The sequence below is a fragment of the Salmo salar genome, chromosome ssa03 (genome assembly GCF_905237065.1).
Source record: "Salmo salar chromosome ssa03, Ssal_v3.1, whole genome shotgun sequence".
Classification (NCBI taxonomy): domain Eukaryota; kingdom Metazoa; phylum Chordata; class Actinopteri; order Salmoniformes; family Salmonidae; genus Salmo; species Salmo salar.
In genome coordinates this window covers 61481736-61499866 of record NC_059444.1, presented here as the reverse complement: position 1 = coordinate 61499866, position 18131 = coordinate 61481736, and the positions used below count along the sequence as shown (strand labels likewise).

The 18131-nt window shown below is 44.7% G+C and overlaps 1 protein-coding gene across 2 annotated transcripts in view; it reads left to right on the top strand.

Moving 5' to 3' along the window:
• The first annotated feature begins 348 nt into the window (after nucleotides 1–348).
• The window catches only part of LOC106601056 (contactin-associated protein 1), a 32889-nt gene continuing 15106 nt past the window's right edge, over nucleotides 349–18131 (top strand). The window contains exons 1-10 of one of the 2 annotated variants that reach the window (XM_045715023.1): nucleotides 349–1054; nucleotides 8001–8102; nucleotides 8406–8599; nucleotides 9107–9260; nucleotides 9567–9770; nucleotides 10390–10574; nucleotides 10966–11115; nucleotides 11294–11552; nucleotides 11763–11912; nucleotides 13351–13525. In XM_045715023.1, coding sequence (XP_045570979.1) covers nucleotides 994–1054; nucleotides 8001–8102; nucleotides 8406–8599; nucleotides 9107–9260; nucleotides 9567–9770; nucleotides 10390–10574; nucleotides 10966–11115; nucleotides 11294–11552; nucleotides 11763–11912; nucleotides 13351–13525 — 1634 coding nt within the window. In that variant the 5' untranslated portion in view covers nucleotides 349–993. Of the gene's footprint in view, nucleotides 1055–8000; nucleotides 8103–8405; nucleotides 8600–9106; nucleotides 9261–9566; nucleotides 9771–10389; nucleotides 10575–10965; nucleotides 11116–11290; nucleotides 11553–11762; nucleotides 11913–13350; nucleotides 13526–18131 lie in introns of both variants that reach the window. The other variant, XM_014192958.2, reaches the window with a different exon arrangement.

Genomic DNA, 18131 nt, shown 5'->3' with positions numbered 1-18131 from the left:
CAGCATCAACCACAAACTGGCAGTCACTAACCCGGGCCACACATTATCAGTCTCTTGTCATTTTGTTGGTACCTATTCAGGGCCCTATTGTAGGTCAAGGTCAGTCCTCCACATAACTGGTTGTGGTGTAGCCTACTGTAGGCTCCTCTCTCTTGTACAGCACAGTATTATTCTCGACCACATAACTAGGGAGCAACGGCAGACATTATAAGAGTCAGAATCGTTGTCAGACTTTTGGTCTCAGGGGAGTAAGAGGCTTTTGACCAAATTGATGATGCTCTCTGATAGGCTCAGTGCGCCTATGACCAGTGCGAGGCCGTGAGAAGTACCGCATGCCAAGCCCACTGATGGAATATGGGAGATGCCAAACCAAAGCGGTATACGAGTGTAACGATGCGGGAAAGGAACAACCTTATTCTACGACGGTAAAACGAATCGCATAAATCCTAGGCTACTAAGCTAGTGACTAGGTATATTTGCGGAACTATTGACGACAAAGTCAAACGTATAGCGTTAAAATTATCTACTGGGAAACAGAAGTAGCTTGCTGGACAAAAAAGTTTTTTTCTTTTTTCTCTCCCACCCCTTCCTTCCTACCTTCCTTCTTCTGGACCAAAACTACGCGGAATTCTGGAGGACCCACTGAAGTCACAGTGTCAAAGCACGCGTTGCTAGTATCTCACATCCACAAAGTGATCACAATGATCACTTGGAAATGTGTCCCCTATATGTGACCTTAATTGAAAACAATTTACATAAAATATAGCCTAGCAGTGCGCGGTCTCGGTGAAGCGCAGCATCAGCACCAGTAACTGATGCGCGTCCCCGCCCCGGCAGAGGCTACCCGAGATCCCGGGAAGAGGAGTTGAAACTGCGCTAGTTAAAGTTGGGAAAAGGGGGGTGAAAGGATGCTACCGTGCCCTGTGGATAGGAGAACACAATCTACGATCTAATTAACATAGCATGTGCGGAAACGCGTGTCCTCTGTAAAGGATGATTTGCAAAATATTGAGCATAAGCCTTTTATTTTGGGGTGTTCAAGAATGCTCATCACGTAAGTCTTGTGAAACAGTAATGGTCATTTCTGTCAGTGTCTTGTCCTTCGCTAGCCTATTGCTATCATATTAATTAAATAGCCTAAGCCTGTATATGCAGCATATTGATAACAATATTGACATAAAAAGGGATTCATTGTAAAAATGTGAATCAGGAAAGAAGTGGCCAAAACCTCTGGGCAATAGGTGCATCTAATCTTTGAAGGGCAGAACATCTGATTTAAAATGACCAATAATCATCAAAACATTGTATAAGGGTTAACGATGGCTGCTATGTTTTACACAGTTGCATATTCTATATGTTTTTGCTTTGAATTCTGAGGAAAGTCAAGTGGCATGTTTCCTGCGGGCTGAGGGCGCGCGGCGGTTACAGTCTCGTACTGGGCTTTCTGCATTGCAGTGCTTTCTCGCGCCAGCGTGCAAGTTTCCTGCTTCGCATGGTTCATTTCCCGCCCACCTCTCTAACACTCTGTAACGGTCATGCCAAATTACCACTGTGTCGTAGAGAACATCCCAAACTGTGTGATAATGATGGCTCTGAAAATGTGGTTTATTATCTGTAAAAGCTGCAGGATTCTGTGGGATGATGGATGATGGATGATTAGAGCCGTATCCTAACCTGCCTGCTGCGTGCGGGACCACCCCACTGCAGTACTTTCGCAGAGTGTGTGCTCATCACCTGTACGCGAGCAAAACGTCCCCTTCATCTAGGAACACGCATGACGCGGCAAAAAATTCTAACAGGAATTCCGTGATCAATGATGTATATCGTTTTTTTATAGTCGCGTTTGATGTGGTTGTACAGCAGGGTATAACATGCAAGGTCGTAGGGAGGTGGATTTGAGATGCATGTGGAGAAAAACTTGGTGGTGTGCTTTTCCATAAATCACTGTCGAAACAATTACCTCAGAAGATCTGAATTAAAGGCTGCAGCAGTGTGATTCACCAAGCAGTATTTTAATAGATAGGGTGGGGTGGAGGAGGAGGGAAAGGGAGGTAGGGTGGAGGGAGAGAGGGGGGGGGGTGGAGGTGGGGGGGGGGCTAGGACCACCTGACACCATGATATATGAATGTACCATGTAAAGGTCTAAACTTCTGAAAAACATTGTTACTTCACTTCATATCAGTGCATACAGTACAGTAAACAGGGCAGGTAGTTTGTTTTTCTCTCTCTAGGCTGTATTAGTGATTACTAGTGAATACTTAGTGCCCCAGTGCCATCTTGGTGCTGTGGCGGTGTTAGCCTACTGTAAGAGGATCACACAGGCAGGCTATCCTGCGCTGCTGGACTATCAGATAGACTGATTAAGGTGGGAATGAAATATCTGGGGCATTTGGGTGTGATATTGTGGTGAGTTGTACTGTATGTCCATGTATGGTACATTTGGTTGTATAAATATGTTGTGAACACTTGTTATGGTCATGTGGTGCGACGTGTACTTTTTGTTGTGGTCTCACATGGATTCCATTTTGGGTAACTAGGTGGTGTTATGGAATCCGTGTGTGTGTTGGGGTAACCACACTGGTCAGTTTTTCTAGATGTGTTTATACCAGTAGAGTATTTGGCATTTTGTTCTGTGGTCTATTGTGTTACTACTGTATGCCTTCAGTATTGAGGGAAGTTGGTTGTAAGTACTGGCTATTAGGGGTGTAGTATCACACCACGGTGTTTGGAAGCTGACAGGTTTACTGTGATGGTGTTGTGGTGATTTACCCCCTGTAGTTTGGCCTGCCGGCCTGTGTATCTGGGTGGTGGCAGGCATATGAGGCAGTGCCCACGACTCAGGCTGTGTCAGGCAGGCAGGCAGCCAGGCATATACTCTACATCTGCTGTGGATGGGATGTGAGGTACACAGTGGAACTGAGTCAGATTAGAGCGGAGACTCCATTCCTGGGACGTCCTCATCTGGGGTGGGGCTATCACACAGCATTGCTGGAACACTCCTACTATGCTACCGCCCGTGCAGCTGCCCTGCTGTGTGTGTGTGTGTGTGTGTGTGTGTGTGTGTGTGTGTGTGTGTGTGTGTGTGTGTGTGTGTGTGTGTGTGTGTGTGTGTGTGTATCACAGGAGGTTGGTGGCACCTTAATTGTGGAGAACGGGCTGATGGTAATGACTGGAGCGGAATCAGTGGAATGGTATCAAATACCACATGATTTCCATGTGTTTGATTCCATTCCATTTGCGCCGTTCCAGCCATTATTATGAGCCGTCCTCCCCTCAACAGCCTCCTGTGGCGTGTGTGCATGTATGTGTTTATTACTGTGAAAATGTGTATATATCTGTTTGTGTGTGTGCGCACTGATGTGTGTCGTTCCGTCTTGGTGTGCTGCCCATGCATCTCCAGTCCTCACAGAGACTAGCTGTGTGTTGTGGTGTGTGTGGCTGTGTGTGAGTGAGTGTGAGTGAGTGAGTGAGTGAGTGAGGGGAATTGATATGGAGGATAGAGGTGCACCAGTGTGGAAACCTTGTTCTGTTCTATTCTTAGACAGATGCAGGAGGCTGTGGGATGATGGTCCTGTATATGAGATCTTTTGGGGCTTTGATGTCTTTCATATTTAGTTTTTTTTTTAACTTTCCCTCTGTCCTCCGTGTCGCCAGGCAGACACTCCCCACTGTGAGGCCTGACTTTGGCTATGAATAATTCAGTCTGTACTCTAACACGCACCAACCTGCCTTCCACTCTGTGTGCCACACAACCCCAATACAAAAAAATCTGGCATTTAACATTAGGATTCTTGGCTCCTAACCATACATGAAAAAGCAGAGATATTCATCACACTGTACGTCATTTATCATGGACCACTGCATGATGTGTCCGGAGGAGGCTGTTTCAATATGCACAGCAGTTGTGATGTGTCAGCCCAGACAGCCCCAGCCCCTTGCAGTCTCTCCACCCCACAGTAACACTAGACTGATGCGTCAGCATCTCTGATAAGCCGGCAGCAGCTCTTCACACTTATAGCCAACTGAGCCAAGCCATTCCCTTAATGATAGATGGACTGAGAGAACCCCTGGTGCTGGTGTAGAGAGAGAGAGAGAGAGAGAGAGAGAGAGACTATGTACAGACTCAGTGAGCATAGCCTTGCTATTGAGAAAGGCGGCTGTAGACAGATTTGGGTCTCAAGAAAAGACAGTCTTTGTGCACACTGCCCACAAAATGAGGTGGAAACTGAGCTGCACTTCCTAACCTGCCAAACGTATGACCATATTAGTGACACGTATTTCCCTCAGATTACACAGACCCTCAAAGAATTCGAAAAAACAAACCCAATTTTGATAAACTCCTACATCTATTGGGTGAAATACCACAGTGTGCCATCACAGCAGAAAGATTTGTGACCTGTTGCCACAAGAAAAGGGCAACCAGTGAAGAACAAACACCTTTGTAAATACAACCCATTTTTACATTTATTTATTTTCCCTTTTGTACTTGAACTATTTGCACATAATATGACATTTGAAATATCTTTATTCTTTTGGAACTTCTGTGAGTGTAATGTTTACTGTTAATTTGTATTGTTTATTTCACTTTTGTTTATTATCTACTTCACTTGCTTTGGCAATTTTAACATATGTTTCCCATGCCAATAAAGCCCTTAAATACAATTTATGAGAGGAAGAGAGGTTGGAGAAAGAGAGAGAGAGAAGGAGAGAGATAGAGGGAGTTAGAGAGAGGGCGGTAGGAGAAAGGGAGAGAGAGGGTGAGAGAGAGAAGTAGCATGATCGAGAGAGGGGGTGAGAGTGAAAGAGATGGAGAGGGAGAGAGAGAGAGGAGGAAGAGAGAGAAAGAAAGTGAGAGAGAGAGAGATAGAAGAAGAGGAAGAGAGAGGGGGGTGGAATGTTCTGGATAAGCTCTGGGTACATCCTTTAGTAACTGCGACACAGCGACACCCACTCGAGAGGTATTTGAGATAAAATGAGAGGAAGAGAGAGGGAAGGTGTTAGGTAAGGCTCTCCCTCATGATTTTGGCTCAAGAGAGAGAGAGAGAGAGAGAGAGAGAGAGAGAAGAGGCATGCTGAGTGAGATGGAGGGATAGGTGATGTGAGGAGAGAGAAGAAGGTAGAGGGAGGTTTGGAGTCGGATGGAGGGGGGAGAGGAAGAGAGAAGAGCATCTTTTCAGTCGGGGGTGGGCGTTGAGTGGCAAGCCCTGGGTTAACCTACAGCAGTCCTATTGGCTCTCTGCTTTCTCTGTCTTTACTCAGTGGCGGTTCTAGACCATTTCAACTGGGGGGGGGGGGCAAAGCTGGGGCCAGTTGTACTGTTAGAGGGGCCAGTTACATTAGACGTTATTGTTGTCATATAGTTTTCTTCACTGCATTGCAGGCATTAGCAGGCAAAAGACCATGTTCATAATCATCATCGTTGCCACTGTCTAATAACGGATGTAAAAAAAAGTACGATAGCAAAAATTAGTTACGTAAAAATTATTTCATACTCCACATTTAGGGGGGCCACAAGGGGGTCCAACATTGTTGTCACAGGGGCACTGCCCCCCCCCCCCCCACACAACCCTCTACACTGCTCGCCACAGAAATTAACAAAAATCTATGTACCTTAAACTGGAAGTTATGTACCTTAAACTGGAAGTAAACTTGAACTTCTATTAGTGTAGGGTTAGTTATAGGCTTTGTTGTTGACTTGACTAACAAACTACAGGCAGCAGAGTATTGTACTTCATCACATACTTCATTAACAGTGAGTTCTCATTCTGTAATGTCTGCAGGAGAGGATCAGGGGACATGGCCAGAAAGGTCACCCAGTCCAGACTCAGATACCCAGACAGAGACCGTATACTATAACACTCAAGGTCAAAGGCAGCACATGTCTCTGGCTCAGCTGATTTCTTTCCACCTGAATGGACTTGTCCTTGGATGACAGCATTGAAGGTCCCGTGACAGATTGAGCTGTTTTGACAGTGGGAAATGAAATGGAAGGTGTTTAGGCTCAGAGTGAGTGGCATAGTGTACTAATGACCGTTGTGACAAGGACCTCTCTTCCTGACCAGTTCAATGATGCTGTCTCATATACTGTGGGGTAGTATGGAGAGTACAGTGGGGTAGTATGGAGAGTACAGTGGGGTAGTATGGAGAGTACTGTGGGGTAGTGTGGAGAGTACTGTGGGGTAGTGTGGAGAGTACTGTGGGGTAGTGTGGAGAGTACTGTGGGGTAGTATGGAGAGTACTGTGGGGTAGTATGGAGAGTACTGTGGGGTAGTGTGGAGAGTACTGTGGGGTAGTGTGGAGAGTACAGAGATAAGGTTTAATTCTTCAGCTGAGGTTATCCCCTGATAGTTGTTCCTGTTTGAGCTCTTACGCTCCGACGCTCCTGTCTCCATTTATTTTCTCCCTCTTCAAGAGGTGTTCTAATAGATGAGTCTACTCCCTCCCTCCCTCCCTCCCTCCCTCCCTCCCTCCCTCCCTCCCTCCCTCCCTCCCTCTGCAGGCTGAATACTAATTCTGCAAACGTCTCCCTTGGTTTCGACCTCTCTCTGTCGCTCCCTGTCTCCCTCCCTCATCGGTTTGACCTCAGAGAACGCTGTATTAATAGAAGCTACAATGGTGAAACTAGTTTTAAACAACAACCGTGGCACAGAGAGGATTACTCCAAGACATGCGGGTTGGGGGGGGGGGGCATTGTTTTAGCCTCCCCAGGTTTTGTACTGTGAGATTTGGGTTTGTCTTTGTATTTTTTTCTCTCTCCATCTTCTCAGTCGGTTTGTCCAACTGTCCCTCTATCTATTCCTTTTCTACCCATCTACATGACTCTGAGCTGGGCGGAGGAGTAACAGACATGTTATGACATTGCAGAAGATAAGGCAGTGTTTTCTAGTGGTCGTGGCGAGGACATAGTGGGTTTATCTGTGCCAGTGACAAGATTAGGCAGAATTATAGTGATTCCTAATTGCTGAGGGTATTTATCGAGGAGGGGGGGACGGCGGATGAGACAGACGGTTGATGAGGCGATGAGGGAACGCCTCTGATTTATTTTGCTGCTATCTGTCCACTAGGCACCCGTAGAATAACACCAGCTATCTCCCTGAGAGACAGACAAGGCCTCAGTCAGTAGCGCCGTTCATTAACTGCATAGTAGTTCATGGAAAACAGATGTATGTGATCACACACACGCACACACACGCACGCACGCACGCGCGCACACACACGCACGCACACACACACACACACACACACACACACACACACACACACACACACACACACACACACACACACACACACACACACACACACACACACACACACACACACTCGCACTGTTCATTTCCAAATGTGTTTGCAAAGCTGAAAGCCCTCTGCATATTCCATTTATTTCTTTAGCTCAATAAAAAGGGGACGGGTGGAGGTTCTCTTCTTGATAACGATCATTCATCTCACAGGCACAGTGGAAAAATACTTACTGGCTTCTGATTTCATGCCTGACTCAATCCCCCATCCATTACTGCTGAAATAAAGACATTAGTTAGGTCTCTGGATCTTTATCTGGGAGGATTGATGGTTAGATTCATCAGTATAGCTCCACCTGTTCTTAAGGAGCCATTTTATACTGTAGCAGTACAGATGACTGCACCATGCACTGTGCAGATGGGAGGTCATATTCTGGAAGGGTTATTACTGCACACCACAGAGAGGCCTAATTCGTCTGTGCTTTTGTTTTCCTGCCTCTGAATGCAATCAGACTTTTTGAATGTTCATAGCTTGTGCCCAGCTACAGGACAGATTATGCAGTGCCTAATTAGTTGCAATCCAACGTCTGTCCCTTATCTGTGTGAGGAGAGGCACCACTCGACATGTTGGGTTCTGTTCAGCTGAAATCCCTGATGTTATCATGTGATTTGAACGGTTTTGGAGAATGATGTATTGTGTAGTCTGAGTATTACTGTAATCTCTGTCTTTAACCGCCTCTTCTCTCTCATCTTTTGTTCTAGATGAATGTGTTGATCCCTTGGTATCTTCGCTCTATGCCAACTCCTTCTTGGCCTCTTCCAGATATCACTTTTTGTACTCGGCCAACTTTGCCAAATTGTATGGTTAGTTTTCTACTTCATTGATTCATTTGTTGGTTTATGTCTTTATGTAGACTATTTGGTGTTGTGTATGTGATTGGATGATTTATGTTGTGTATATTGCCTATTATCTACAGTATGTGTGTGTTCTGTGTGATGAGAACTGTGTGTGTGTGTCTGTGTGTGTGTGTGTCTGTGTGTGTGTGTGTGTGTGCATGGCTAGTGTGTGAATATTGCCAATATCTATGTGTGTGTTTTGTGTGTAATGAAGTCAGAGTGTGAGTTCTGGTTGATGACGTGTGTGTGTGTGTTGCGTTCCTCCTCCAGGAAGCAGTGGCTGGTCCCCGTCCCCCCAGGACAGACAGCCCTGGCTGCAGATTGATCTGAAGAGGAAGTACCGCATCCAGGCCATCGCCACTCAGGGCACCTTCAATTCCTATGACTGGGTCACCAAGTACACCCTTCTCTATGGTGACCGCCCTGATGCCTGGACACCCTACGTTATGAAAGGAGGGAACTCGGTAGGGAGGGGGTGGGGGGTTTAAAGGGATAATTTACTCAAATGATTTATGATTTGTTATCAGCTTGAAAGTTGTCTACTGGCTAGGAGTGACTGTTATGAAATTATGACATTTGAGTGAACTATCCATTTAGGTTGAGGTCTGTCAGATCAAAAAAACAGTCATTAAAATTCAAAGAATCAATGTCTATTCCACGTTGTTTCAACGTAATTTCATTGAAATGTATTGAAATAACATGGAAACAACGTTGATTCAACCAGTGTGTTGTTTGATTTCATGTTCATTTTAGAAATGTTCACCACAGAGTAACAGTAAGTAGAGACAACATTACCACATTATCCCTCAGTGAGAGAGTCTGACAACACTAATCTGTTTTCATCTGTTTATTAGTGAATGAATAACTGTTCTTCTTCTCTCTCTATCTCTATTTCTCTCTCTCTCTCCCCCCATCTATCTCTATTTCTCTCTCGCTCTCTCTCTCTCTTTCTCTCTCTCTGCTGTGCACAGACGATGCCTGGGAACTGGAACTACCACCAGGTGAAGAGGAATGTGTTCCACTACGCCTTCACAGCCAAACACATCCGCCTCCTGCCCCTGGGGTGGAACACAGAGAACGGAGGCAAGATTGGCGTCAGGCTGGAGGTGTTTGGCTGTGCTTACGGTAAGGACATCTTCCAGAATCATTGGAACTATAATTTGCTGTAGGAGTCTTCTCTGAAATCTCAAGATAGCACACTCAACAGTCATGCAACTAACACAGTTAACAGTCAGTAACTAACCTCAACAGTCAATTGAGTCAACCCTCACAACTCAATGAGACCAACTTCAAACAGTATCTATCAAACATCTATCTACACCATATCACAGGAACGCTTTTGAGCCTCTCAACCATTTTAATCTTCATAGGATCACAAATGTGCCATTCAACCTCTAACATCTAACCACTTTCCCCTTCTCTCTCGGCCAGACTCCTACGTGATGCAGATGAACGGGGACGACTCGGTGGCCTACATGTTCCCAGGGAAGAGGTTCCGGACCCTGCAGGACCATTTTGCCGTGAACTTTAAGACCCTGGAGCAGGACGGGCTGCTGCTACACAGTGAGGGAGTCCAGGGAGACATCTTGACCCTGGAGCTGAGGAAAGGACGCCTCGTCCTCACCATCGGACTAGGTAGGAGCTGGAATGCGTGGGGTACGGCTGGGCAGAGACTCTAAACAGGTCAGAGTGCTGTATGCCATGGATGGAGGACAGATAAGAAGCACTCTGACTTGTTGGTCTGTGAAGGATCAAATCGAATAAAAGGAAGTCAAAGGAAATTCAATCTGTTTATTGTCATAAACACAAGATACAGGATACAATGAAATGCTTAATGGAACATAAATATTCATGTTGTGGGGTGATTATACAATCTGATAGACTGGGATATGACTTAGGGGTTCAGTTTCCTAGATTAGATTGAATTCTCTTTACTGGATGAAAAACAGGGCATGAATATCCCTGTCAATCCTCCATTACTGCTGAAGTAGACATTAGGCTTCTGTATCTGTGAGGAGAACTCAGGTTGGTATAGCCATTACTTCAGCTTCACCTTCTCCAAAGGAAACATTGATAGAAAAATGTATACACGCGTAACTGTAAATCGCTTTGGATGAAAGCATCTGCTAAACGGCATACAGTATAGCTATAGCTTGAACTATAGCGAACTTGATTATTGAATGAGTTTTACCCAGCAGTACTCCCATCATCCTATCTAATTCTTACGTCATTCATTTCCGTTCTCCTATCAAAGGAAGCAGTACGGTCAACCAGGTGGACGGTCGGACCACAATGACCGTTGGCAACATACTAGATGACCAGCACTGGCACTACGTCACCATCAAGCGCTATGGTCGACAGGTCAACTTCACAGTGGACGCCCACACTGAGACGGCCATTAGCAAAGGAGATTTCACCTACATAGACCTGGACACTCAGGTTGGTCGTAGAACTAGACGCTAAAGTGTGTCTGGACATGTTTTTTGTTGTTGAACATTAGAAGGTAGTGGGCCTGGAGAGTTTGGAGTCAGGCTTGTGACAGTGGTCCATAAGGACAGGAAGGAAGTGGTCATTGAAGGGGTCAATGGTCGTAGACAGAGATCAGCCTACTATTTACCTGGCGCCTGCTAGTCATTCAGGGTGTACTTTGTTGATATACACATGATCTGTTCCTAGGCCGTCATTGAAATTTGTTCTTAACTGACCTGCCTAGTTAAATAAAGGTTTTTAAAAAAACTACCTACAAATAAATGTGTGACTTTGAGTATAATATTCCATTGATCATAAGGGTACATTTATCTAATTCATTCCTCTGCTGGTACTCTCCCAGATGTATGTGGGCGGAGTGATTGAGCCCAATGTGCCCCACCTCCCAGAGGTTCCTAACTTCCGTGGCTGCCTGGAGAACGTCTTCATCAACGGGATCAACGTCATCAACATGGCCCAGGACCAGGAGCCTGAGATACGCATCCCTCGGCAGGTGTAGCTTCTCATCAGACTTCACCTCTGCATCACATACTCGTTTACCTACACACACACACACACACACACACACACACACACGATTTACCTGTGACCTACAGTGATGTTGCTAATCTTTCTTCGTAGTTTGTTGTAAATGCAATTATCTCTTCCTCGTATTCTTTTTCTCTCAGAAGAAAATGCACTACGCGTGCCGTGACATCCTGTGGAAACCCATGACCTTCGCCGGGCCCAACAACTACCTACAGGTGCCTGGGTTCTTCAGGAAGCCTCGGATGTTTGTGAAGTTTAAGTTCCGTTCCTGGGACTACACAGGCCTGCTGATGTTCACACGCTTCGCTGACGACCTGGGAGCCTTGGAGCTGGGCCTGAGTGAGGGACAGGTCAATGTCACACTATTTCAGCCAGGCAAGAAGAAACTACAGTTCGCAGCAGGTGAGCCAAAATATGGAACTGAACTCACCCTGCCTCGTTAATAAATTCTTACCCTTCTATAAATTATAAGTAATGTGCAGAACATTTGTTGAGAAGGTAGAAGATGCAGCTTTGGCAAATGAATACTGTATTATGTTGCATTCATACTGATTGCTCATTCACTACATCTAAAGCTGTTTTAATATTGTTTCTGTGTGTTCTCCTCATCAGGTTACCGTTTGAATGACGGTTTCTGGCACACGGTAGACGTAGCAGCCAGGGACAACCTACTGTCCATCACCATAGATGAGGAGGAGGGCTCTCCGCTGAAAATCACTAACCCCTTCACTGTCCGCACAGGGGACCGCTACTTCTTTGGAGGTGAGCTGTTCACCACACCTGTTCTGGCTCTTCACTTTACTGTTCCCAACATCAACATACATTACCATAGCAACCACTGGAGGTGAGCTGTTCACCACACCTGTTCTGGCTCTTCACTTTACTGTTCCCAACATCAACATACATTACCATAGCAACCACTGGAAGTGAGCTGTTCACCACACCTGTTCTGGCTCTTCACTTTACTGTTCCCAACATCAACATACATTACCATAGCAACCACTGGAGGTGAGCTGTTCACCACACCTGTTCTGGCTCTTCACTTTACTGTTCCCAACATCAACATACATTACCATAGCAACCACTGGAAGTGAGCTGTTCACCACACCTGTTCTGGCTCTTCACTTTACTGTTCCCAACATCAACATACATTACCATAGCAACCACTGGAGGTGAGCTGTTCACACCTGTTCTGGCTCTTCACTTTACTGTTCCCAACATCAACATACATTACCATAGCAACCACTGGAAGTGAGCTGTTCACCACACCTGTTCTGGATCTTCACTTTACTGTTCCCAACATCAACATACATTACCATAGCAACCACTGGAAGTGAGCTGTTGACCACACCTGTTCTGGCTCTTCACTTTACTGTTCCCAACATCAACATATATTACCATAGCAACCACTGGAAGTGAGCTGTTGACCACACCTGTTCTGGCTCTTCACTTTACTGTTCCCAACATCAACATACATTACCATAGCAACCACTGGAAGTGAGCTGTTCACCACACCTGTTCTGGCTCTTCACTTTACTGTTCCCAACATCAACATACATTACCATAGCAACCACTGGAAGTGAGCTGTTCACCACACCTGTTCTGGCTCTTCACTTTACTGTTCCCAACATCAACATACATTACCATAGCAACCACTGGAAGTGAGCTGTTCACCACACCTGTTCTGGCTCTTCACTTTACTGTTCCCAACATCAACATACATTACCATAGCAACCACTGGAGGTGAGCTGTTCACCACACCTGTTCTGGCTCTTCACTTTACTGTTCCCAACATCAACATAGCAACCACTGGAAGTGAGCTGTTGACCAGAACTGGGGTACGTCCCAAATGGCACCCAATTCCCTTTATAGTGCACTACTTTTGTTCTTATATACCAGAACACTGTTCATCTACATCATTTGTTTTATATATTTTTTTAATTTTAATTTTTGACTTTTTTTGTCATTTAGCAGACACTCTTATCCAGTGTGACTTACAGGAGCAATTAGGGTTAAGTGCCTTGCTCAAGGTCACATCAGCAGATTTATCACCTGGTCAGCTTGGGGATTTGAACCAGTGACCATTCCGTTACTGGCCCAACGCTCTTAACCGCTAGCCACCATTTTGATGTTCTCATTATCAAAATGACAACCCAATAGGAACATATCTTCACACCTCTCTCTGTGCTTTGATCCCCAGGGTGTCCGAAGACTAACAACACGATCAGGAAGTGTGAGACCAAGCTGAACCACTTCCACGGCTGCATGCAGCAGATCTTTATCGACAACGAGCCGGTGGACATCGACATCATCCTGCAGCGACGCTGGGGACGCTACGCTGAACTGTTGTTGGGCACCTGTGGTATCACTGACAGGTAGGGGGCATCACCTGTGGTATCACTGACAGGTAGGGGGCATCACCTGTGGTATCACTGACAGGTAGGGGGCATCACCTGTGGTATCACTGACAGGTAGGGGGCATCACCTGTGGTATCACTGACAGGTAGGGGGCATCACCTGTGGTATCACTGACAGGTAGGGGGCATCACCTGTGGTATCACTGACAGGTAGGGGGCATCACCTGTGGTATCACTGACAGGTAGGGGGCATCAGTGACAGAGCAGAGGGAGGGGGGCATCAGAGACATATATACGGAGGAGGAGGTCTGCAGAGGGGCACAGACTAAGATACTACGGTGAAATGGTTTGTTTGCAACAGGCTAGGACAAGCCTGGGCAATTCTTTTCCATGGAGGGTCAGATTAGAATATATTTTTGCCATTGCGCGCCAGAATCATATTACAGGATTATACATCATGTGTATGACTGTATTGACAGATATATCAACTGTAAATCACGTCCAGATATGCTACTTATTTTACTTTTTTAACATGCACAGAAATAAACCACATCCATGTTCTCCTTTTGGTAGGCATTTTCTTTATTAAACAGGCAATGAACTACACGGAGGGAAAAGTACACTGTGCATTCAGCACCACGGACAGAACTCTTGTTAACCTCTTACATCTAGACGTTCCGCTAGCGGAACACCTGCTCCAATATCCAATGATGGGCGTGGCGCGAAATACAAACTCCTCTAAAATCCGAAAACTTCAATTTTTCAAACATATGACTATTTTACAGCATTTTAAAGACAAGACTCTCGTTAATCTAACCACACTGTCCGATTTCAAAAAGGCTTTACAGCGAAAGCAAAACATTAGATTATGTCAGCAGAGTACCCAGCCAGAAATAATCAGACACCCATTTTTCAAGCTAGCATATAATGTCACAAAAAACAAAACCACAGCTAAATGCAGCACTAACCTTTGATGATCTTCATCAGATGACAACCCTAGGACATTATGTTATACAATGCATGCATGTTTTGTTCAATCAAGTTCATATTTATATCAAAAAACAGCTTTTTTACATTAGCATGTGACGTTCAGAACTAGCATACCCCCGCAAACATCCGGTGAATTTACTAAATTACTCACGATAAACGTTCACAAAAAACATAACAATTATTTTAAGAATTATAGATACAGAACTCCTCTATGCACTCGATATGTCCGATTTTAAAATAGCTTTTCGGTGAAAGCACATTTTGCAATATTCTCAGTAGATAGCCCAGCCATCACGGCTAGCCATTTAGACACCGACCAAGTTTAGCCCTGACCAAACTCCGATTTACTATTACAAAAGTTTGATTACCTTTGTTGTCTTTGTCAGAATGCACTCCCAGGACTGCTACTTTAATAACAAATGTTGGTTTGGTCCAAAATAATCCATCGTTATATCCAAATAGCGGCGTTTTGTTCGTGCGTTCAAGACACTATCCGAAGTGTAAATAAGGGTCACGAGCATGGCGCAATTCGTGACAAAAGATTTCTAAATATTCCATTACCGTACTTCGAAGCATGTCAACCGCTGTTTAAAATCAATTTTTATGCCATTTTTCTCGTAAAAAAAGCGATAATATTCCGACCGGGAATCTGCGTTTAGGTAAACAGACGAAAGAAAACATAGCATGGGGTCGACGCGGGCACGCGCCTGAGTCTCACAGTACTGTAACCAGCCACTACCCAAACGCGCTACTTTTTTTCAACCAGAGCCTGCAAAGCCACGATTCAGCTTTTTGCCGCCTTCTGAGAGCCCATGGGAGCCGTAGGAAGTGTCACGTAACAGCAGAGTTCCTCTGTAATGGATAGAGATAATCAACAAGGGCAAGAAATTGTCAGACAGGGCACTTCCTGCATGGAATCTTCTCAGGTTTTGGCCTGCCAAATGAGTTCTGTTATACTCACAGACACCATTCAAACAGTTTTAGAAACTTTGGAGTGTTTTCTATCCAAAGCTAATAATTATATGCATATTCTAGTTTCTGGGCAGGAGTAATAATCAGATTAAATCGGGTACGTTTTTTATCCGGCTGTGAAAATACTGCCCCCTAGCCATAACAGGTTAACGGGTATACACAAAAATACAAGACAGAGAGAGTGAGCTCAACATTACTTTTAAACTACTCAATCAGTGTGAGGAGTGAAGTCTCTGAAGGGCATTGACTAGAGCAGTGAAGTCAGGTATAGCTTGACGTCGCTATACGCAGGATTGCTGAGAGTCAGTAAGAGATGATCTGTGCCTTGTTATATTCCATCACTGAAAATGTCTGATCACATACATAGGTTGACCCAAACAGTACAAACATCTTCTGAGCATGACTCAAAATCTTTGGAAAGTTTTGTTCATCAAGAGATGTATAGAACCTCGTCAGTGTTACGATCGTCTGAAGAACTGGACCAAGGTGCAGCGTGGTAGGCGTACATTTTACTTTTAATAAAAATGACACTGGGAAAAACAACAAAATACAAAAACAAACGTAAAGCTATATGCAGTGCAGAAAGCAACTACACACAAACAAGATCCCACAATCACAGGTGGGAAAAAGGGCTGCCTAAGTATGATCCCCAATCAGAGACAACGATAAACAGCTGCCTCTGATTGGGAACCATACTAGGCCAACAAAGAAATAGAGACCTAGATATGCCCACCCAAGTCACACCCTGACCTATCAAAATAGAGAATAAAAAAGGCTTTAAGGTCAGGGCGTGACAGTCAGTGACATTGTTTTGAATAGTTCTCCAATCACTGCATCGGACTGAAGATCGATAAGCTCAAGTTGCAGGTCAGTGGGAGCGTTATCCACATTGAAGGTGAAAGGAGAGGAAACCAACAGCATGTCATTTTCCAACACTTTGAAATCCTCAAAACGACAAGAAAACTCACCGTTCAAAGCACGCAGCAGCGATATATAGTTCTCCCGCTGGTCATCTGATAGGGAACAGACTAGTAGTGTCAGAAGGTGGGTGAGATTATTGGCTTCTACTTGGCAGGTCAGGAGGAGTAATTTTCCCTTGAAGGCTTTGACAAGGCTGTACATCTGATGTGCAAACAGGCCCTTCCCTTTTAGTTTGGAATTCAGTTCATTCATGAGGGCCATGATGTCCATGGTGAAGGCAAAATCAGCCAATCATTCTTTATCTTGCAGTTTAAAGATTTTGCTCTTATGAAGTTTACCACTTTAATGACTGTATCCACAACATGGCTTATTTTCAGAGCACATTTACAGAGCACCTCCAGATGAATAATGCAATAATCTTCTGATCTGGGTTCAGCTCAGCTACTTGATCTTGTATCCTTTTCAAAAGGCCAATGTTTTTTCCTGTCAAGTTTGGGCATCAGTGGTCACACTGGATAACTTTTCAAAACTCAGTCCCAGCTTTGCCACACACTTATTAACCTCCTCCAATAAATCATTCCTTGTGGTTGTGCTCTTCATTGACTGCACTGAAGCAAACTCATCTGTAATTTCAAAGTCTGGGCTTATGCCTTGTAAGAATATCAACAACTGCGTCGTGCCACATGCATCACTGCTCTCGTCCAGGGCCAAGGAGAAATGGGTGAAATCCTTTACCTTGCCTTCAACTGCTTTTCATATTCTCTGCGATGTTCTCAACACGCCGTGTCAATGTTCGTCTTGACAGGGAAACATTTTAAAACAGATCTTTCTTGTCGGGGCAAAGTATTGCTGCAGAGTCAATTAAACATTCTTTAATGAATTCACCCACAGCGAATGGCTTGCTATGTTTAGCAATTTTGTGGGACAGTACATAGCTAGCTCTCGCAATTCTGTCGTTTGCTGAATGCAGTTTTGTGAAAAGTCCTTGCTACTTTTGCAACTGAGAAAGCAACTTTCGATACACCTGCCCTCTGCTCAGAAGACATATTCCTATATTTCTCTGCATGCTTCGTCTGGAAGTGTCGGGACAAGTTGTAGTCTTTCAAAACAGCGATGCTCTCTTTTCACACTAAGCACACAGCTTTCCCTGATACCTCAAAAAAGAAATATTTCGATGTCCACTCTTGCTGAAACACCCTACATTCATTGTCTACTTTCCTTTTCTTTGAAATCTTTGAAAAACTCATTTTTTCACAATTTCTAGCTAGCTACTATTTGTAACTGTGACGTGTGTGTCAGCCTGTCAGTCACTGTCTGTCCTCTTGCAGTCGTTATTTATACGTGCCTTCAAAATAAATGTCCTACAAGCGGTGGGAGCTAAATCATTACACAGAAGGTGAGTATTCATTGGCTTTTAATTTGAATAACAAATACGTTTTTCAAAACTTTACTATCGCAAATAAATTTTTTACGTTATCTGAGCATGATTCCGCTGGCCGTATTGAATCAGGTCGTGGGCTGCACACGCCCCGGGCCCGGCCTTTCCCCAGGCCTGGGCTAGACAGTAGTAGCACAAGGGCAAAGGTTACATACAGTATCCATGATGAATCCATGGGTAAACTGATTGGATGCATTCTAAACACTATATTCAGCCTTGTAATATCAGTGGAGTACAGAGATAGTGTTGGAATCCTGATGCCTGATGGACCAATGTGACAGACAGAGTCAAGGCTCATTGCTA